General features: G+C 51.5%; 1 protein-coding gene across 4 annotated transcripts; it reads right to left on the bottom strand.

Annotated features, from left to right (window-relative positions):
* Positions 1-1307: 1307 nt before the first annotated feature.
* Positions 1308-21623, bottom strand: PABPC1L (poly(A) binding protein cytoplasmic 1 like). Of its 4 annotated transcripts, none has more exons than XM_070588393.1 (14): positions 21328-21623; positions 19270-19463; positions 15507-15622; positions 13714-13853; positions 13458-13552; positions 11334-11471; positions 11024-11119; positions 6927-7193; positions 6095-6179; positions 5320-5448; positions 4699-4805; positions 3770-3863; positions 2387-2517; positions 1308-1498 (listed from the first exon to the last, which is right to left on the bottom strand). In XM_070588393.1, the coding sequence occupies exons 1-14, from the start codon at positions 21518-21520 to the stop codon at positions 1460-1462; spliced, it is 1824 nt and encodes a 607-aa protein (XP_070444494.1). In that variant the 5' UTR covers positions 21521-21623; the 3' UTR covers positions 1308-1459. The 4 variants fall into 4 exon arrangements, 2 of the variants coding, with proteins under 2 accessions (XP_070444494.1, XP_070444493.1); XM_070588392.1 differs by having other exon boundaries at positions 1308-1921; positions 21328-21622; XR_011530833.1 differs by lacking the exon at positions 6095-6179 and having other exon boundaries at positions 1308-1921.
* Between the last annotated feature and the right edge of the window lie 774 nt (positions 21624-22397).

Below are 22397 nucleotides of genomic sequence, written 5' to 3'. Positions count from 1 at the left end.
TGAAATGTCTGCATGGGCCGGGCTCTGTGTGTAGTGCTGGGGAGACAGTGAATAAACAGCCACAGTCCTGCTCTCAGAGGGCTAACAGTCTGTGGACAGCAGGCAGGCAGTCAGATAACCCCCAGGGACAAGTGCAGAATGCAGCCGGCTTCAGTGTTTTAAAGGAGTTGTCACATTCTGCTTTCCCTCCCTAACCAGGGAGATCTGACCCTGTGGAGGGAAAGGGGTCCCTGAGGAAGTAAGCGTGAGTTGAGTTCTCACGTGGGGGTAGCTGGGGGAGAGGGAAAAGAATCCAGCAGACAGAACAGGGTTTGGAAAGGCCCGCCTTGGGAGGCGAGGGTGAGCACGGGACCAGACAGTACCACTCCAGTTCACAAAACGTGTGGATGAGGCTGGAGGGAGCTTGCCAGAACTAACGGCTGCCTCCCCTTCCATTAGGCTGTGTCCTGGCCTAATTATCTTTCCCTTGATGAAGCAGAAGTTGGACAACTCCATAAACGGGGCAGACAGAGGGTTCCCGTTGTCCCTTCACTCCCCATCAAGTACAGTGCTGAGCAGCATTCAGCTGTCAGCACGCTGCTTCCGATCTCTCTGAGGGACAAGCGATCACAGACCTCCGAGCTGAAGTGGATTTAGAGTCCAGAGACAGACTCGACGGTGGGGCCAGAGGACCGCTTCAGAGCAGGGGGCTGTGCCCCTCCCACTGCCGCCTCTGAAGCAGGCTTGATTCCTGCCTGATTTGAGGCAGGTTTAGTGGTCACATCCAGCCACAACCAACTGACTTTCTCTTCTAGGTCTGCGAGGCAGGTATCTTGTACTAATGAAAACACAGAAGGTGAGACCAGCATAACCTGAAGAGGCTTTTCCTTTCTGTAGGGGAAGGAAATCCTGAGCTGGGAAGGTATCCTAAAGCATTTCTACCAGGGCTCTTTAATTATGTTACACAACCCCTCAGTCAGCCGGCCCAGAGCCCAGAAGCAGTTGCTGCTTCCGGGGTGTCTACCTGCTCTACGGTGGTCAAGTCGGCATCCAGATGTAGGCACCAGGAGCTTTAGTTTGTTTTCTCCTTGCTGTGTGATGACAGCCATTTTGTCATCCACTGCACTGTTGGTGGGTGGTCGCACTCCTTTGGGGCCGTTGCAGACAGTCCTGTTCAGTCCCTGGAGCTCTGTTCCGGTGCACCCACCCTCTGTACTTCAGCGTGCATTTGGGTTTCTGTTCCTTAGAGCCAAACCCAGCTCAGTCAAGTCTATCTTTCATTCGGCCCCACCTCCCTCAGACGCAAGAAGGCCTCCGGGGAGACAAGCCAGAGTTTGCAGCACTTTTAATGCACAACGCAAAAGGTAATAAGCTGGCTGGGTGACCAGCCTTCATTCCACATACAGAGCTCAAGGACAGATACAACCCAACTGGGAAATAAGTTACGGCTCACAGAGCCTTAGAGCCAAGAGCAGGACCGCTATTCTCTTGTCAGCCAAGGGCATGAGGACTCCATTTTCTGGGGATGAAAGGGCAAAAATAAACACCGAGTCTTCGACTAAGAACACAGACTAGGCCAAGCCAGGCCATGCCCTAGGAAAGCCCAACCTATCGTGAGTGAGGCCAGGCGGGGCAACTGGCAAGAGGACGCCTCTTTCACTTTGCACGACAGTCAACACTCTTTCCGATCACCGTCTGTCCTCTCCTTTGGTCCTCACAGCCTCCCCCAACTCCTTGGTACCTCAGAGAAAGCCAGTGACACACCACGGTTCTTGGGGAACTTGTGAAAGCCAGTCCCTGCCCAGTTCTTTCCAGCTTCTCCTGGGCTCAGCTGCTGCTGTCACCATTCCTCCCACCCCCCACCCACCTGGTTTCAGTGCACATTCACTTTTGTCTGCTCCATGGCCTGGTGTGCCTGCAACACTGCCAAAGCCTCTTCTACCTGCGGGACATGAGTAGGAGGGGCTTAGTGCAGCTGCCTCACCGGGTCCCTGCCCTGCCTCAGCGTGCTAGATACAAGGACTCCACTGCCTCTAGAGCATTCCCGGGGAGCCCTCATCTGACTCCCACTTGCACATTCGCATGAGAGAAACCCAGGGTCACCTGGGTGCATCAAGACAGATGTACACTGCTGGACAGCTGGGCAAGTCTTAGCCCCTATACTGAGTCAGAACACAGCTCCCTGTACCAAAACCTTGCCTACAGAGCTGCAGAGAATCTGTGGAGGGGCTGAAGTAGCAAGTCCTTAATTAAGGCCTCCCACTCCACCATTCAGCAGGTACTAGCTGGTTTTAGCAAGATAAACTTCATCTGTCCAAGCAGCAGCCAACCAGCTCATGATGAGACGCCTTTGTCCTTAGCTCTCCTCCTGCCCTCTCAGGGCTCCTCCCACCCAGGCTCCACCAACCTTGGCATTGAGGGACTCCGGCGACTCCAGCATGAGCAGCAGCTCCGAGTTGTCGATCTCTAGCAGCATGCCCGTGATCTTACCAGCCAGCTGGGTGTGGACTTCGTAGATAAGGGGGTAGAGACGCTCACCTGTATGGAACAGCCTCTGATGGCTTCTGCTCACACCTGGCTGACCGCCCAGCATGCCAGGCACCGTCTTGTGGAATGGAGCAGTGAGCCATCTGCGGTGTCCCAGAACTGCTCCTTCCAGGCTCTGTTACCTCTTTCCCAGCCATAAAGCAGGCACAGCAAACCCCACCTTGGAGGCTAGTTTGCAGAATCAAATTTGATACTATAGTGAAGTAATTTGCACAGGGTCTGACACAAAGTTGGTTGCTGTTCATTTTTCAAGAAACGGTTCCAGGTATACACACTGAAATTCTAGACAGGTTATGACAATGCTGAGTTTTGACTTTTCTAAGGGGTGGCGAGCCACACACACGAGATAAATTTACCTTCCACCATAGGTACTTCTAGCGACAAGGCCTAGTGTCGGTGGTCAGCCCATCTCAGCACTGTGTGGAGAGTCTAGCCAGGATGGGGTGCTGGGGTGCCTTATGTGGGCGTGGGCAAGGTTTTCCCATAAGGAAAGTAAAGATGTTTAAAGGGAACCGCTAATAGAGCCTTCTACTTCCTTTATGCCCATTTAGGATTTTTCTTTGAGAGGGGGGTAGTAAAGTGGCAAAACCCCAGGTGAGCTGAGGAAACAGCGGGGTGTTGGCAATGGGGGCCTTCAGAGAAGGGTCTGGAGATCTTGGTGGCCACGAACAAAAGAACCTGCCAATCAGTAGCAAGCTGGTTCATTCATTTGACAGTTGGTGGCATCCTTTGGCAGGGCCTGTCATAGACATTGGGGATGGAGATGAATTGCACAGGGAATTCAGGGTCCAGCGGGGAACGACATTTATCCACCCAGTGCACACTTACTTCCCAGCCCGCTACAATAGACCCTGGGAGACCGATGAGACGTGGTAACAGCTTCTTCCTACTCAGGAGAGCGTGAGGAGCCTCAACACCCACCTTACAGGCCATTTCCCAGCACAAACCTCACTCCTCCTTCTGGCCCCTGATCTCCCCACATCTAGGGTCTCTCGCAGCCCACGTCAAAGCGATGGAACAGCAGAGCTGGAAGAAACCTCAGGCTCCTCCGGTCTTAAAACTTAAGAGAACAGGGGCCTAGAGAGTAAAGGTGACTAGGGCAACGTCACCCAGCAGGTTGGTCAGCAGCAAAGGTGGACTTTGTCTTCATGTCTGGCTACCCTCCACTCAGGGTGTTCCCCACCAGGCTAGTCAGCTCTCAACCCACCTCTTCCTACTCCAAGTAGGGGAACCAGCCACTCACCAATCATCTGCTTTTGCTGGTGCAGTGGTGCAGCAGCCAGCATGGACGCGGTCAGGGGCTCCGGTCCCAGGATACGCACAGCAGGCTCCTGGACCTGCACATGGGTGCCGGAGACACATCCCTTACCCACCACAGACAGGCAGGGCCTCGAAACACTTAACCCTGTGGGGTGAGCACAGGCCTCCAGGAAGACTCTGGAAGACGGGAGCAGGGGGCAAGGTATGGACAATCGGGTGGGACAGAGTTCCCACCAAGGGCACAGTGGCCTAGACGACAAAGTTACACTGTAATGGGTGTTTTCTGTGATGCCAGGAACCTGTAAAGGTCCCCGATGCTTGTGGTCAAACGAAAGCCACACATTACCTATCACCTTGTGCCAAATAAAGCACTTTTTATCAAGCAGCTTTACAGGCACATCCCCAGCATACTTCTGACCCTTTCACATCTCGGCAGCTTTAGAAGCTTTTTGCTGTTTAAAGGCTACTCTTAGTTTATTTTGCGTGAAATAGTTTGAAGTATTTAGACACTGCAATTCTAGACAGCATATGATAATGCTGAGTTTGAGACTTTCGGTGGGGCAAGGAGATCAATACATAGCCTTTTAATTTAATGACAGTAGATATTCTCAGTTCTGTTTTGCAGATTAATCACGTACTTGCTGCTGAACACATCAATACTGAGGAAATCCAAATTAATTTTGGTAATAACCCTGGCAAAGCAAATCGTGATTAATAAACAAGATGTGGTCCTGGCTCCTTTCCCCTTCTGTTAGTAAGGGTGCTCTCTTCTTGATTGTACACGTTAATAAATGAACTTTACCAACCAAGAAAAGAAAGAAAGTCAAGGCCCAGAGAGGGCCACCCCCTTAGCCAAGGTTCTGAGCCAGCCCCCCAGAGCCTGGAGGAAGAGGGCAGCTGGGCCAGCCTTACCTCATGCGTGTTGGGCGTTGCCAAGAAATATCTGTGTGTCGGGAGAGACCTGCCTGGTGTCGAGCATCCTGCCCCACCAGGTCCTGGGGTCTGGGTACCAATGTTGGCTGTAAGAAATAAGCAGGGACATCACGGCCCGGTAGCAACCAAAAGCCATAAAGCATAAAAACGAGCGTTCACATAGAGAATCCCCAGCGCTGAGTATGGGGCCAGCACACAGATGTGCAAACATCTGCTGAAGGAAGGACCAGCTGTGCTTGGCTTACAGCCCAAACATGTGCCCCGGTTCACAGCTGCCACAGGACTGACTCTGGTTCAGATCTGGTGCTAAGCCCTTGCATGTGTGATCTCATTCACCCTCACAACAAAATAGGGGTACTATTTTCATTGGTACTTTAAAGATGAGGCCATCAGATACAGTAGTTAGCAAGGCCACACAGTCTCTGGGGGACTCTGGAGCCGACACTAGTATGCTACATGGCCTCCAGAGTCGCCCTGCTCTCCAAGAGGGAGAGGTCCCCCTGGAGGCCGATTCTGACTCCCCCCTAGTGCCAACCCAGTGCCAAGCCCCCGCCCCACCCTCCTTGCACGCCCATTCCTCTTGACCCTGCCCACACTCACCCACTCTCTGGGTGTGGGGCACCAGGTATGGCACCTGGGTAGAGGCCTGCCTGACACTGCTGACCTGGGCCAGGGGACGCCGAGACATGGCTGGTGGCCGGACCATGGAGGCAGCTGGAGGGTAGGCAGCTTAAGGTGCAAGAACATGGACAGAGAAAGGTTGGCGGGGTTGAGAGGATAGGCAGAGTGCACACTGTGCCCTGAAGATTCCAGGGGGAGGAGAGAACGGGAAGAGGAGCTGGAACAGTCACAGCAGGAGGAGGAGTGAGTTTACCTAGTCAGGCAGACCCAGAACTCCAGGGAAGGGGGTGTGGAAAGCCGCAATTACAATGCCAGCTCGTGTCTACCCAGAGCCCCGAGACGCACAGGCATCGTGATCACACCCCTTAGACAGTTTCAGGTCAGGGTGAACTTCACTCTTAGAGAAAGGCCATTCATTGACAATACAGCCAAAAGAGTTGCATTCGCAGCTTTGAGAGCATTTTCAGTCACATATCAGTCAAGCCCGGAGCTAAATGAAGAGAACGGCCACGCTGTGAGCCTTTGTCAGGCTCAGCACTGTGCCTGGTGCTATCCCACATCTCATTCAGGCCCACCTTCAAAAGAGGAAACTGAGACTCAGAGAGGTGAGGTTGCCCACCCAAATTAACACCCTGGGAAGTGGCAGAGCCAGGTTGACCCCAAAGCCCATGCTCTTAACTATGATGTTACACACTGCCCCATGGGGCCCAAACCCCTGGGCCAGGCTGAGGGTGGAAGGGGCTGGGCCACTCACACGAGGGTCTAGGTGGCTGGGTCGTCCACCTGGGGGCAGGCTGCCTGGATGGGCTTGAGCCATAGTGCTCAGCCTGGGCTGGAGGCTGCATGGGATAAGACAACCCAGAGTGTGGGATTGCAACAGGGGAGCTGAGAAACCCCCAGGAACTGCGCTGTCCCCCCCACAGGACTGGTTAGTAAAGATCCACAAAGCTGAAGCTTCCTGCTTACCATCTCAGGATGTCCATTAGCCCTGAGCCTTCCAGGGCAAGATCTCAGGTTCATCCTCGCCCTTTATTATCAGAGCCACTAGCCTAATGATCTGGATAAAATGGTGACACATCCTCCTCTAACTCTGGCCAGCTTAAGCTACTGCTAAAAGGAGTGGGAATGTTCCCATCCCAGAAGGCTTTAATAGCTGATATCTGTCTACTTCCTCTAGGTCACACGAGCTCCTTTCCCAAACCATGCTCCTCAGAACATTAACATCCAGGAGAGATGTCAGCAGACATCCCACCAAAAATGACCATCTACGTCAGGGAAATGCTGTGGGCTCTCTGCTGGTTCTGGAAAGTCATAACATGTCCTGGCATATTAGGGTAGAATGACATATATAAGAAGTCTAGGCTTCTTTTGTTTAATGCATTATTTCCCAAACGTATTTGGCCATAGAGACTCTTCTTCAGCAGAATGCTCAGGAATCTGTCTCCGACTGGGGAGTGTTGTTCCACTCCCTTTTACCCATGGGGTTGGAACGGCCTGCCCAGTCTGCCTGGGAGGCTCTCCCTTCCTGCTCTACCTGGCTTCAGGGAAAGCGTGTGGCTGGGCATGCGGGCCGGCCATCACATCACCTGGGCCATGGCGGGCAGGAAGTAGCTGGTGGGCTGCTGGAAGGAGCCCAAGAAGGGGCCGCCCAGGGCCCGCATGGTGGAGAGGCGCTGCATGTACTGGTTGGTAAGGATGGCCTTCCGCTCCTCTTTGCGCTGGGCCAGCGCCACGTACAGTGGCTTGGTGCCGATGATGCGCCCGTTCATCTCTGTCACAGCCTTCGTCGCCTCTTCTGGAGAGGAAAAACACACAAAGCCAAACCCCTTGCTGTGGCCACCCTCTGTCATCACCTAAAAGCAAGACAAGACAAGATCTGCTGGGGGCGGGGAAGGAAGATTCCTGGGGCCTGCTCCCCACCTCCCCCAGGGTCCAGCCCGGCACTGAGCAGGCCCAGGAGAAACAGCGATCGAGGGTGTCCCATCACCCCATATTTACTGAGGGCCACCGCATGCCAGACACTGGATATGCCTCCTCACGCACAGCCACCTGATCAGGGAGGCACTGTGACTCCCACTTCAAAGGCGACAAAAGTGAGGCTCAAAAGTGACTTATCCGAGACCCGTCCACCTGCTGAGTGAGGGCTGCTCATTGTTTAACAGACCAGGCCCCAGAGTCCATGAGAGCAGCTACATTTCAGAATATATTTTTCTGTCTAAACTCTGAAAAGAGTTTCCTAAGCTGTGATGGAAAGCTGGCTCCAATTGTTACTGTATCTCCTTCATCAGAGGGGCCATAATGAAGATGGCAGTTAGGACTGGTTAAAATTTAAGGTCAGGCCTGGTTCTACAGCCGGGGCCACAATCTTAAACATTTCAGTTGAGGTCACTATGATGACAACAATGTGCATTTCGGCCACTCCTTGGGTGTTATTCCTTGGGTAGAGTATGAAAAAAATTTGAATTTATATTTTTGGTGCTTTATTCTATTAATTTTATTTTCAATAGAAATAAAAGTCCTTATTACCATAGGAAAAAAAAAAAAAGTGACTTGTCCAGGGTCACCCAGCTAGTGGGTCACACATCAGCCAGGACTTGAACCCACTGCACCTTTCTGGTAAACCTCCATTGCCTCTGTAAGTCACTGAGCCAAGCTCTTCAGGAGCCTGGGGAAGAGGTTCTTAGCCTTTTTATTCAAAGAACCTTTCTATTTTGGAATAACTTTAGGTTTATAGAAAAGTTGCAAAAATAGTATGGAGTTGCTATGTATCTTTCACCAGCTTGCCCCAATGTTAACATGGTACATTTGTCAAAACTACGATATTAACATTGAGACAATACTGTTATTATCTACAGTATTAGCCACAATGCTATTAACTGAACTGCAGGTTGCACTCGGGTTTCACTAGTTTCTCTAACATTTTTCTCTTCCAGGATCCAATCCACATTGCATTTACGGTTCTTAATCTTTTTTAGGGTAAAGACACTGGCCTGGCTCACACGCTCCATGGGACTTGAGCTGAGAGAATTTTTAAGCCCGCTCTGTGAGAGCCCTCTCTGTGAGAGCCCATGCTGTGCATCAGGGATCGTCCACATGCACTCTGCCGCCCGTTCGTACAGGGCCTTACCCTGCAGGTTCGCACACGCCCTCAGGGAGGTCAAGGGATAGAATTCAGGGGGCCCGGGAATTTGATGGGGAAAAAAATGACATCTTTATTTTCACACTACCATTTCCTTCTATTTTGAATGGAGGCAACAAAATTATCATAGTACTACTAGCCATGCTTAGGGCTTTGTCAGGAAGAGAAAGCAAGAATTTTCATATCACACTAATTACTGCTGATCTCAAAATATCATTTATGCTAACTGCTCCTTCACAAGATCTTATAGTTTGATGCATTCATGAAGAAGCATATACTGCTGTCACCTTAGTATTTTGATAATTATATTTCAGTACAACTGTTCTTTGGAACCCCATGAATTTTCTTTTATGCATTTAAACAAGCTCAGAAGGAAGGGTCCATAAGCTTCATCGGACAGCCAAATTTTCTCAGTGCAAAAATATTTGTCTTAAGGTAACAAGAACTTCTATTAGGCAGTAAAAAAAAAAAAAAAAAAAAAAAAGGGATTGAGGGGCCAGCTCAGTGACATAGTGGTTAAGTTCACAAGCTTCACTTTGGCGGCCTGGGCTTCACAGATTTGGTTCCCAGGCATGAACCTACACACCACTCATCAAGCCATGCTGTGGCGGCATCCCACATACAAAATAGAGGAAGATCGGCATAGATGTTAGCTCAGCAACGATCTCCTCAAGGAAAAAGAGGAGCACTGGCAATGGATGTTAGCTCGGGGCCAATCTTCCTCACCAAAAAAATAAAATAAAATTAGTACAACACTTATGCAGAGTTTACTATGAACTTGACAGTGTTGTAAGCAACTTTATATACATTAACTCATTTAATTTTCACATTTACTATATTTTAGCTAAAATAGAAAATATGTTAAATTATATAATATATACTTACATAACAACCCCATTTATAACCTGTTTGGTCAATTAACAAAATACTGTGCCTCAACTCTAAGCAATCCAGATTTTTACAGTTCCCTTCATCAAGGGGTCCTCACAGAGGTTGGTGAATCTCTTGAAATTACATGTAATGTGTGAGAGTCATCAGAAGAGTCATTATTTCACTCCTTATTGTGGGCAGGTGCTCCACATGCGGGCTCTTTAGCTCCCAGGACATCTCCAGAGGTAGGTACTGTTGCTCCCATTTTACAGATGGGCAAACAGTGTCTTAAAGGCAAAGTCACTTCCTTCAGGTTCCAAGCTAGTTAATGGTAGCACTGGGCTTTAGACTTAGTTCTGATTAACTTTAAAATCTCAGCTTTCAACCACAATACCGCACCAAGTATGCATTTGCCAGGAAAGAGGGCCACGGCTTTTTAGGATCTTTAATCAAATTTACCAATGCTTAATTTACATGTCCCACAGTTTTCTGTCACATTTTTTCCAAAAGGTCCTTAATTCAAAAACTGTTAGAACCTCTTCCCCAAAGACCAGGCTCCCTGGAGGACATTGAAAATTGGATTCAACAGGCAAAGCACTTCCAGACCACTTCCTGAGAACCCAGCCATCACCTCACGGGGGCAGGTCCCCAGCCCCATCGCCCGCACCGATTTCTTTGGAAAGTTCCTCATTCCCACCTGCAGCGCCCTACCTCCTCACACCCAACTCAAATGCTGCTGCCACTGCCACTTCTTACAGGAAGCCCTCCTTCTAGTTGCACAGCTAACCACAGCTCCGCCTCCAATACTTACCCCCGACACACGAACCTTACAATCTATTTTAGTGATGTGTCTAACTTCTCCACTAGACTATAAGCTACTCAGAGGCAACGACCACGTCTGATTTGTCCCTGTGTGCGTCCCACAGGGCCTGGTAAAACAGCAGGTGCTTAAGGATGGCATGAATGAACACTGGGTTATCATAAAATCATCTGGAGCTTTTGAAAATAAAATGCCCAGGCCTTACTCTCAGAGCTACAATTTGTCCAACTCAGCTGTCTGTATTACGAGCTCCCAGAGGATTTTAATAAGCCAGGGTTGAGGACCATCCAAAGCAATACCAACACCCTCAGCTTATAGATGAGACTCAAGACAGCTGCTCAAGGTCACAGAGCTACTGAGTAGAACAGCCAATCGTCACACCTCAGGTGCTAAGAAGGCTGGGCACACAGTGGGTGCTCATTAAATGGGGAAGAATCAAGCAAGAATGATGCAGCCCGACCCTCTCACTTTCCAGCTGGGGAAACTGAGGCCCAGAAGGGATTATGTCACCAGCCAAGGTCAGACAACAAAAGTCAATGGAAATTCTGAGACATGAATTTCTGGAATCTGGCATACAGTAGGCACTCAATAAATGCTTGTTGAATGAACCAAGGTTACAGTGAACCCCAATAAGGCCAGTTGTGTGACTGGGACTGTATTTCTAACCTCTTCCCATCCACCCAGACAAGGCTACAGATGGACAAGCTCCAATGGGGTCAGACACAGCCCCCAAACTCCAAAAGGAGTCATCACCAGCTCCGTGGAAGCCACGGTGGGGGAAGGGCGGGGTGTGCAGGGACTGAGAGGATGGAGGGAAAGGCTGTCTACCCGCTGCAGGCGCCCCCAGCCCTCACCTTGGCACTGGTAATCACTCCATAAGGAGAGAACTCTTTCCTGAGTTTCTCATCATCGATGGAGTCATCCAGGTTCTTCACATACAAGTTCACGCCCTGGAAGGAAAGGACACTGGAGATGTGCCCCTTCCCTTCCAGGCCCACACAGCTTGGGGGTAGGGGACCGTCCCCTGGAAGCTGCAGCACCCCCACAATCCTTAAAGCCAAGTTCTCAGAAGTGCGATTGCAAGAGGAAGGAGTCCCATTCAGGGCCCTCCACACACAGATGCTGTCCCACAGAAGACCTGCCACCCAGAAGCCTGACCCTCACCTGGCAGCGGTTCAGCCGGTCCTGCTTCGTGTGCTCAAACCTGCGCTTCAGCTCATTCTGCCGCTCCCCCCGCTTCTGGGCCCGGCCCACGTAGAGCAGCCGCCCACTCACCTGCATCCCGTTCATGTCCATCACAGCCTGTGCAGAGGGAGGCAGCCGGAGTACCTGGTAAGCACCGCACGAGGCCCTGGCCTCCAGTCCCATCTTTTGGGCCTAGAGGAGGCCACCTGCCAGCCAGGCTGGCCATGTTAGCTGAGAATAATTAGTACCAGGATAAAGGCCATTTAAAGTGAATCCACTTTTAAAAAACACAAGACAAAATTTCAGAGCAAACTGTAGACTAAAAAAATTTGATTCGGGCTCTACTTTAAAAAGTGAAATTGAGGGCCAGCCCCCTGGCAGAGCAGTTAAGTTCACCTGCTCCGCTTGGGCAGCCCAGGGTTTCCCTGGTTCAGATCCTGGGCGTGGACATGGCACCGCTCATCAAATCATGCTGAGGCAGCATCTCACATGCGACAACTAGAAGGACCACAACTACAATTTACAACTATGTACTGGGGGACTTCGGGGAGAAGAAGAAGAAAAAGAAAGTGAAATTGAAATGTGCCAGGTTTTCCATATTTAACATTTAGGTTCCCACTGGAACTATACACTGAGTATCTGAACAAAGCAACAAGCATAATTCTTTCAAGATGGCCTGACAACAGAATCAACATTTTTCACTTCATGTTGGATTTCACAGCACAAAGAAGCCTTTTTGCTAAGTATGAGGGCTTTAGTTTTTTTAGAGACATTTGTCTTAACCCTTTGATGTTTCTTTTCTTCAATTAAGCGGCCTAAGCTTGCCAGATCCTAAATTGTCAGTGGCTTTGACTGTATGAAATCCCATATCTTCTGCAAGATGTGCAACCTTTCTCTGCCATCCATTTATACCGAACTTAACGTGCATCGACTTATTTGCAAAAATCAGCAAAAGGCAGACCATGTGTGTACTGACTCAGTGGGACGGATTAGACACTGGTGTTAGGTGGGGAGAAATGTTTGAAAGGGAACTTTTTAAGTAGTCAGTTCATTAGTAAATATTTTCACATAATGAAGACTTTTGCGTCCCTATCCAAATATGCAAATGTATGTAAATATACCCTGGGGACCCAGAAACTGCCTGTTGTACATCAGTCTGAAAGGTCATTACTGCAGTCTCTAAGACCCTGGAGTCTAGGGACCCCTGCAGTGTCACCCATCTACTCCAGCTTGTCATTTTACAGTTGGGGAAACCAAAGCCTAGAGAGAGGGCAGGCCTTGTCCAAGGACACACAAGAGGTTACCTTTCAAAGGAGCTGTTTACTTAAGAACTAAACTTTAGAGTCAGAAGGAGCTGGTCCTAATCCCAGGGATCTCTCTCACTAGCTACAGCCTTGTGGAACCTGAGGATAACAACAGAGCCCACACTGGTGGGAGCAGAGATGAGAACGTATGGAAAATCCGTAGCGTGGTGCCTGGCTCAGTGAGAAGTGGCTGCTATCAAGATGGCACCAGGATCCAGGTCTCCAGCCAGAATCCACCACGGGCTGAGATCTTCCACATCCGGTGATCTTAATGAGGCAGCAGCCATGGAAAGAACTTTATGGTGCAAGGCCAAAGATGACACTATTACAGCTTTGTCACTAACTGTGTGACCTTGTACCATTCACTTGTCCAGCAAGTATGTATCTGGTACCTACTGACAGGTATGACACTAGCCTAAAGAGCAGGAGAAGGGAAGTGTTCTGAGAAAACAGCATTTGCAAAGGCCTAGAAGCAAGAAATAACATGGCACTTCCCTCCCGGGCCTCAATCCCACCATCAGTGCAAGAAGAGGGTAGTGGCTGTCTCAAAGGCCCTTCTACCTCCTGTGTGCAGGAATCTATGAAAAGAAGCCAGCCTCAGGGTTTGAAAGAAACCAAAGGCGGGTGACGCCTTCTGCCTCCACCACAGGCAGGAAGGGCTCTGGCTCATGTGAGCCCAGGCTGGGAAGGGACTTTCTTTTCCTCCATGGGCAGCTGGAGCCCCCTGCTCCTGAACTCCCTTCTTCCTAGTCCTGGCTCAGCACCTCCTCCATCAAACAGGGCCATCAGGGGCTCCTACCTTCTGGGCTTCCTCATGCTTCTCAAAGTTGACAAAGCCAAAGCCCCGGGAGTGGCCGCTGTCATCCCTCATCACCTTCACACTCAGCATCTTCCCTGGGAAGGGCCGACCCGGCTCAAAGGGGAGTTTGGGAAGCCCCAAGAGGTCCCCCTCCCTTCCCACAAGTCCTTGGGAAGCCCAGGAGGGCCCCTCCTCCCAGCCCGACCTGGAAGTAGAAGAGAAAGTGATCCCCTCTGCCCTTGGGGAACATGCCCACCAAACTGGGAGAACAGATCCTGCAGGCCCCGCTCGTCCACGTGCCCCGGGAGGTTCTTCACGTAGATGTTGGTGAACGCTGTGGCCCGGGCCCCCAGCTCCGCCTCTCGCTCCCGTCGGGATTTGAAGTGGCCAACGAAGCTGTGGACACACCGACAGGGTAGGCAGCTGCCAGTCACTAGCCACCCCCATCTCAACCCCGGCCCACCCAGGAACCCTGGGCCACTGGGCTCAGGTGCCGCCCACCTCCAGGCCTCTGTATCGGTCATCAGGACACTGGACAGGGCAATACAGTCACGCACCGCATAACGACGTTTCAGTCAACGACAGACCACATATACAACATGGTCGCAGAAGATCAGTACCGCATAGCCTGGGTGTGTAGTAGGCTATACCATCCAGGTTTGTGTAAGTGCACCCTATGTTGTTCCCACACCAAGAAAATCTCAAAACAACGCATTTCTCAGAACGTAGCCCTGTTGTTAGGCAACACGGACGGTTCTCCTTAGATGGAATTCGCCTAAGGGCTGACCACCTCCAACAACCAGGATTCTACATTCCAGCATAAGGTGAACAAGACTTCATTCTTGTGGCAAATTCACAGGGAACTCCTACCATACACCAGGCAGCAGAGTGCACAGGAGATAAGAGCATGAACTTGGGAGTCACACAGACAAGGGCTTGACTCCTTGCTCTGCAGTTGCCTAGCTGTGTGATCCTGGGCAAGTTACTTAACCTCTCTGAGCCTCCATCTTCATTTCTGTAAAACTGAAGATTAAACTCACATCACGGGCATTTGCTTATTCAGTTAACATGTACTGGGGCCACTCGGGAAGCCGTGGTAAGAGAACCAGACATGGTCCATGCCGGTGCTGCTACGGAGGGAGGGACTGAAATTATTTAAATACAATATTAATTAAAAAAATTGTAATTTCAAAGTACATGTAAACACATCTAGGAAAGCATCCTAGATTAAGGGGGAAAAAAAAAAAAGCAAGCCTAAGAAAATTGGTGGTATCTAGAGCGCACTTCGCACAAACAGGTTGTAGCTGGCACTAAAAAATGGAAGGAAACTGAGTGGCGAAGGTAAAACATGAGCAAATTGTCGCTCACAAACATGACATCCTCCTGAGAATCAGGACAAGCCTGCCAAGGTTCAGTCTCGTTGACAGGAGCCGCCCCAGGAAACCCTGGACAAAAGGATCCTGAGGGCCTCTCCCGGCTCAGAGCATCTGACGCTCCCCAGTGCTGAGCCCGGGGCTGGGCCAGCAGATGGGCAGACTCAGAACCGGGGGAGGGGAGCTGCCAGGGCGCCCTCTCCCCAGCGTCTGCATCTCAATTGTCCCATCTGTGAAGTGGGGACGATGCCAAACTTAAACGCACGAAGATGGCAGGCGAGGCATATGGCTACTTCCCTTCCTATCCCAAACTCCCGTGAAACAACACAAAAGGCTTAAGAAAAAAATTCACAGCCATGCTGAGAAGGCTGGAAAACAGACGACCCCGCTGAGTCCACTGAGGATCTGGCGTTAGCTGCAGCTGCTAGAATGTCAACGTCATCACGTCACTGACGACGCAGAACCCCTCTAACGCGTAGCAGCAGCCCCATTTTGACCTGAATAAAGGGAGCCCGGGTGAGATTGAGCGACTCGTCCAGGGTCACACCAGCAGGAGGAATGCCGGCTGCTGCCCAGGGCCTGGGGCGCACTAGATGGTGGGGGGTAGCATCAGGCCCCGTTGCTGGCGTCACGATCTGTCCCCCAGCGTCGGCCCCAGCCCACATCCCACACTCACACTTTGCGGTCATTCAGCAGCATCCCGTTCATGGTGCTGATGGCCTGCTGCGCAGCCTCATGGGTCTCAAAATGGACAAAGCCAAAGCCTCGGGAGCCGTGATCGTCACACACCACCTGGGCCACAGGGAAGAAGGACAGGGAGAGCACTCGACTGGAGGTTCACGCAGAAAGGATGGCAGAGATGCCGACTGACGTCTGAGTGCCTGCTCTCAGATATTATCACAGATGTTATACCCATCACAGATATTATTATCTGTGAAGTATCCTATGTCACACAACAGTCCCATTTTCGAGATGGGAAAGTAAGGCTCAGAGAGGTCAATCTACTTCCTTAGAATCACACAGTAAGGAAGGATAAAGTCCCCAAATTGAACACAGCTCTCATTTATACCGTAGACCAGCTTTTAACTATCTTCCTAAAGTGATGGGCACAAGGATTAGATTCACACCCCCATTCCTGCGTCCTTTTTTCTAACAGGAATTAGAAACAACCTGAGTATCCATCAAGAGGAGACTGGTCGAGCAAGTTACAGTGCATTCACACTAGGCTACTGCTTGTGCACAGCTGAAAAGGACACAGTAGATTACACAGCTGAGAGGGAGTTATCTGTAAGGCATAGTTAAGCGAAAAAAATCAAGTCCAGTTGGGTTCAAGTGGGCATCTAGACAGGGAAAACTTTACACAGACACACAAAACCGTTAATAACAATTCTTTCTGGGGACTTGGGTTGAAAGGGACAGAACCTTCTTTGTCACTTTATTCGTCTCCACATGGTTTAAACTTTACCAATTCATGTATTCTTTCAACAACAAATTCATTTCAATTTTTTAAAAGACCCACAGGGGCCGGCCCGGTGGCGCAGCGGTTAAGTTCGCACGTTCTGCTTCGGGTGCCTGGGGTTCACCAGTTCGGATCCCGCGTGCGGACATGGCACCGGTTGGCAAGCCATGCTGTGGTAGGCGTCCCACATAGAAAGTAGAGGAAGATGGGCACCGATGTTAGCTCAGGGCCAATCTTCCTCAAAAAGAAAAAAGACCCACAAATATCCTACCCCCATTCTGTAAGCCTCCAGATTCAAGTTAGGAGGACAGAGCTTGAGAACAGGAAAGATCTTCAGGCCACGTAGCTCCCATCCCTCTGGCTGAACTTGTACTAAGAGCACTGAGGCCCATTCCAAGGTGTCCACAGCTCCACCCATCCCCGCAGCCACCGCCCCAGCTCAGCTCAGCTCAGCAGCATTCTCTGCTTGGACTACCACCCCAGCCTCCCGACCCAGCTTCCAGGATGAGCACTGGGATGCTTTTCCTAAAATGTAATTGTGACCACGAGCCTTTGTGACAAACCCCCAGGAGCTCCTCCTACCCACAGAACTCTATCAGCTGGGCACTGAGGCTCTCCACTCGGCCCTGCACAAGTCCTGCTTCCAAATCCACACACCCCTCTACCTCTCCAGCCCCAAGTAGGGTCCCTTCCACTTTCAACTCAAGCCCCGGCTCTTCCATTCAGATTTCATCACATTGGCGGGGCCCCCACTCTGGGCCAAGCATGGCTAAGGGCATCACACACTTATCTTGTTATATTTGCTATTGGAACCCTTCCAGGCAATTCTTAACCTGAGTCTCAGCTGCCTGATTGGGGAAAATGGGAATAAATGACTTGTCCAAGGTCAGCCAGCCAGCAGAGGTAACTTTTTGGTTATTGCCATTTACTTACTTATTACCACTTAGATGCTTAACAGGGTGCCAGGTACCCTTTCAAGGGCTATACACGTTGTAAAGATCACCCGAGTTAATATACATTCACAATGACCCTGTGCGGTAGGTTCTACCACTGTCCCCTTTTAGAGGAAAGTGAAGCACAGAGAAGTTAACTGGCCCAAGGTCACACTGCCAGGAAGTGGAAGAGGCAGGACCGGAACCCAGGGCGTTTGCCCTGACCGACGGCGTCACACAGCCTCTCTGCTCAGTGGCTTGGCTGGGCTTCGCGCTCCGGTGGCCCGACTCCAGGTCTAGCGCTCTTCCCTCCGTGCTACAGAAAACTTTCTTAGCAGCCACGTGGCCCTCTCTTTCCTGAGCCTTTCCCTCAGAGCCCACTTCTGGCTATTCCTAAAAGTCTCACCATCTCCAAGTAGCCTGAGAGCTCTGGGGGGAGGGACCACATCGAACACCTTGTGTCTAACCAGGCTCACGACAGGGCCTCATGAGGCCTGCAGAGACTTGCCTGAGCCACACAGGGCTTTCTGTCCAACCCTCAGCGGCCCAGAGGAAGCCTCCAGGCCCGGATAATGGGATGAGACACTCTTCCCTGTTAAGTTAGCTTCAACTAGGCTGATAGACTCATTGGTCCAAATCCTGGCTCGGGCACTTACCTCCTACTCCCACGTAACAACACACAACCACGGACAAGTGACGCCAGCTCTGAGCCTCTCTGCCCTCAAATGTAACTCAGGGATCCTCCTGTTTACATCTTAAGGGGCTGTTTGGGAAATTCAGTGGGGTCATTTATGCAGAAAGCCCGGCGCATAGAAAGTACGTGATAAACCTGCTGTTATTATTATAAGAACTCACCACACAGGTCAGACTTTCTCTCTTAGATCCTCAAAGACAGGAAACAGCCTGTGCTGTTTCTCTATCATGGTGAGCCCTTACCAGCTACGGTACCGCCTTGAGTCTGTCTGCTCCGCCCCGCTCCGCTGAGAATTTAAGGGCTGTGCCTGGCACATAGTAGGACTCAAGGAAGAGTTCTAACACTGAGGCCGCCATCACTCCCCCAACCCTCCCCAGAAGGGTAGACAGGCCAAAGTCAGCGGGGTAACTGACCGCTGTCTTCATAAAATCTTGGGGCAAAACGTTCAGGTTTAAGCCCTTTGTCAGGACTGACCGACCTGCTTTCTGACTTCTCATCCTCAAGATCCTCATCTATGAGGTCAGAGAAATGACCAGAGCCCTTCGCCAATGATAATACAGCCATATGCTCAACAAATATTTATTGAGCACCTGCTGTGTGTCACATCTCATTCTAGGTACTGGGATGCAATGGGGAATAAGAACAAGGTCTCTTATGGCACTTACATTCTATTATAAGAGAAATCTTCAAAACAAAGGATGGCCACGATGGCCTGAATTAACGGCCTTCCTGGGTCCACGTCCTTTCTCCTACAATTTCTACTGTCTTCTCACTCCGAGTCTGGGCTGGTCTTGTGCGACTTGCTTTGGCCAACAGAATGCACTGGAAGTGATGGTGTGCCAGTTCTGAGCTTAGATGTCAGGAGGCCTGGTGAGCTTTCACTCTGTCTCCTGGGACCCTGCCATTGCCATGAGAATAGCCTGGGCTAGCTGCTGGAGGATGAAAGACCACGGGGAGGAAAGCCAAGCTCTTCCAGCTGAAAGCCATCTCTCCCCTAGACGGAGAGCCTTCCAGCTCTCTGTGGGCATATGAAGGTGGCCAGCCAAGACCAGAACTGCCCAGCCGATCTCAGCCCAAATGGCCAACTGCACAACTATGAGCTAAATAAATGGTGGTTGTTGATAGCTCCTAAGTTTTAGGGTGGTTACACAGCAAGAGCTGACTGATAGACCCATGACGTCTGATCATTCTATGACAATAAAAATGAAACAATAACTACCATTCAAGTGCTTGCTGAACCTGGAGATTTACAGAAAACAGCTTGTGAACCATCAAGTGAGGTATTGCTTGGCATCCATCTACCACACATGTATTCGACACAGAACCCCCAGCCCCTGCCAAGAGGCACACCCACCTTGCAGGAGAGGATGTTCCCAAAGGTGGAGAAGGTGTCATATAAGGCCTTGTTGTCGATGGAGTCCTCCAGGTTCTTGATGAAGACGTTGCCCACACCCGACTTGCGAAGTCCTGGGTCTCGCTGGGACCACATGATGCGGATGGGCTGGCCTTTGATCACCTCAAAGTTCATTGTGTCCAGTGCCCGCTCCGCTGGACAGGAGGAGGAGGAGGGAAAGGAGCAAGCTATGAGGATTTTCTTTTCAGGAGGGATAAGCAGAAAGAACTAACATGTACGGCGCTCCTCCCGCCTCCCAGTTAGGGTCTCATTCAACGCCTCACCACAGCCACAGGAGGATGGATTCCTCTCCCCATTTCACAGAAGGGAAAACTGAGGCTCAGAAAGGCGCAAGATCAGTGGCAGAGCCAGGCCTACGGTGGTCTCTAAAGCACACTGTGCAAACAAAGATGTGAAGGAGGATCCACGTGACAAGCGGCAGCAGCAGTTTGAGGAAACTGAAGCTGAAAGGCGCTGAGCCAGAGCTGAGGTTTGGGGGAAGCTAACATCACCTCTCTGAGCCTGTTTCTTCACCTGTAGAGTGGAGATGGTAAAGTATTACCCACCTTTCCACATCTAACAAGGGGAGATAATACCATCCGCCTCCAGGCTGTCAGACGGGATGGAAATTAAGTAAGGTATGCAAGCTGCCTTATACTTTGTGCCTGGCACAAAATAGGTGTCTGGTAAATGATGGTGTGTCTGAAGACGGCAAGCCTACGTCTGTCCCCCTCCCCGGTCATATGCTGTTCCCTGCTTCAGGGCCTCCTCTAGTTTCAGAGGCATGGAAGGGAACCGTGGAGAACTCAGTGGGGCAAGCTTCAGGAAGTCTGGGTTTTCCATCTAGTCCTGCCATAAACACCCAGGGGCAAAATTCTTCTCTTTTCTGGAGCTCAGGTTCCCCATCTCTGAAGTCTGGCAAAAAGGTGAGGTCGTGCAGGGCTTGGAGGAAGACGAAGAGGCAGTGGGCAGCTAAAGCAAAGGGGAAGGCTCCCTGGAAGGCAGCTCAGCCACCTGCGGGGAAACAGGCAGAACCACCCCAGCAAACCCCCGGCTCAGGGACCCTCCCCATCCACCTGCGAGACCCAGAGCAAGGGCCCCTCTTTTGAACTCGGCTGGGGCAGGCCTTTGGGTTAAATTTGTCAAGTCTTACACCTGAACATCACAGGTACTGTTATTTTTCTTAGGTTACCACTTACTGGGTGCTTACAGTGTACCAGATGATTCTGGAGATACTTCCCACAGTTCTCCACTCCTTCCACGCTATTGGGGAGTAAGCCTTAGCCCCATTTTACAGACCAAGAGCCGCCAAGTGTGAAATCTTGCTCAAGCTCATGCCCTAGTGGCAGAGCTCCAGCAAACCACGGTGCCCTTAATCTTTATCCTCTCCACTCTGCACAGAAGTGCAGACACACCCTCCTGGCAAGCTGTAACCAATACGATCATCTCTGAGGAATCAGTTTTAGAGCCTGGCCTGCAGGAGGCTTTTTAGGGCTCCCCAGTGGGAAGCGCCTGATGCAGACCTCAGTTCTCCCGCCAGGAAAGGAGGAAGCTCAAGGCCAAGCTCTCCTGGCTTGCCTACTCATCACCTGTGTCCCCTCTGGCATCTTCCTCACCTGTGCTTTGAATTTCTCATCTTCCCAACCACTCTCTAAGGCAGGTACGGTCCTCATCTTTCAGACAGGCAACTGAAGCTCAGAATGGTTCAGTAATCTGCTCAAAGTCACACAGCTGCCAGTTTGCTAATCCCAGGTCTGCCTGACCCCAAAGCCCTTGGCTGTTTTCACTCAGCCTTATTAACACTCTCCTCTGTAAAACGGAGCAGCAGTGAAACACACAGTAGGAGCACACTAATTGCTAGTTCCTTTCTAGGGGCTTCTCAGGGGCAGGACCCCTTCCAACGCCCTGTATCTCTGGGCCTCAGTTTCCCTGGCTGCAAAATGGAAGATGCAGGAGCAGCTAGGGATGAAAGCGTGGGTGGCCGAAATGCCAGCCGTCCCTCCCTCCCCGGGGACTCACCGTCGGCCGGCTGCTGGAAGTTGATATAGGCGTAACCCAGCGAGCGGCGGGTGGCCACGTCGCGGCACACGCGGATGGACAGGATGGGGCCGGCGGGCGAGAACTTCTCGTAGAGCATGGCCTCGGTCACGTCGGGGTGCAGGTCGCCCACGTAGAGCGAGGCGAGCGGGTAGCCCGCGCCGCTGGCGTTCATGATGCTGGGGCCGCGGGGAAACCAGGCGCCGGTCCGCGCGCGGCCCCGCGCTCGGCGCCCGCCTGCGCTCGCCCTCCCCGGCGGCCCCCTCCCTTTACCGCCCCCGCCGCCCCGCGCGCCAATCGCGGGCGCGCATGGGCCCGCCCCGGGTCTCCGCCCTTCCCCGAGCCCCACCTGGGACCCCTCAGCCTTCTAGAAGCCTCAGGTGGGGGGCATGTCGGACCCTGCCTGGGGAGGCGCGGAGAGCCCTCACCTGGCCTCGGGTGGGCGGCGGAGCTGAGCGCTCTCCGACAGTTCAGAGGGCGGGGCCTGGGACGGCAGAGCTGGGTTCTCATCCCGGCTATGTCATCGCCTTTCTGGGCCCAATTCCCTTCTCAGTAAAACCGGGACGACGCCCTCTTCGCAAGGATTAAAGGAGCGGTGCGTCCTGTGCGTGCTTCACAGACAGACGGGAGGGCTCCGAGCCTGACACCCAGTCTCAAAGCTTGTGCACCTTGCCTCCTGAAAGGAGTCTTTTTCTCATTAAGACAGCCCGGTCCCACCCTTCTGGAACCAGCTTTGTGACCTGGGACTGAAGGCTCCACGTGTGAGTCTGAGACCACTAAGGACTTCTCTGACCCTAGCTCTTTATACTGCCAGACCTTTCCGTGGGATATTCCCCGCCCACCTCTTTCTCCTGACTAAGCCATTCTACCAGGAAGGTTCAGCAAGTCACTCCATGGGAACAGCAGGGACCTAACAGGAGAACAAGGCCATGACGGTGCCCCAGGCTGAGCGCAAGACCCTTCTGTCAATTGAATTCGCAGCCTCAATCTGTGGTGTGGCGCCATTCTTGAGAAATTCCCATTCACTGTGGACCAGTGCTCCACCACCTGGC

This window comes from Equus przewalskii, chromosome 21, assembly GCF_037783145.1.
Source record: "Equus przewalskii isolate Varuska chromosome 21, EquPr2, whole genome shotgun sequence".
Taxonomy (NCBI): Eukaryota; Metazoa; Chordata; class Mammalia; order Perissodactyla; family Equidae; genus Equus; species Equus przewalskii.
This window is presented reverse-complemented; position numbering and strand designations above follow the sequence as displayed.

Bases quoted from the DNA above. Each gene is read 5' to 3' on its own strand.
- PABPC1L (XM_070588392.1), bottom strand. From the start codon at position 21,520: ATGAACGCCAGCGGCGCGGGCTACCCGCTCGCCTCGCTCTACGTGGGC. The intron at 19,464-21,327 runs GTGAGTCCCCGG...CCTCCTGTCCAG, and splicing joins CTTCCAGCAGCCGGCCGACG to CGGAGCGGGCACTGGACACA. The intron at 7,194-11,023 runs GTGAGGGCTGGG...TCTTGCTTTTAG, and splicing joins GAGTGATTACCAGTGCCAAG to GTGATGACAGAGGGTGGCCA.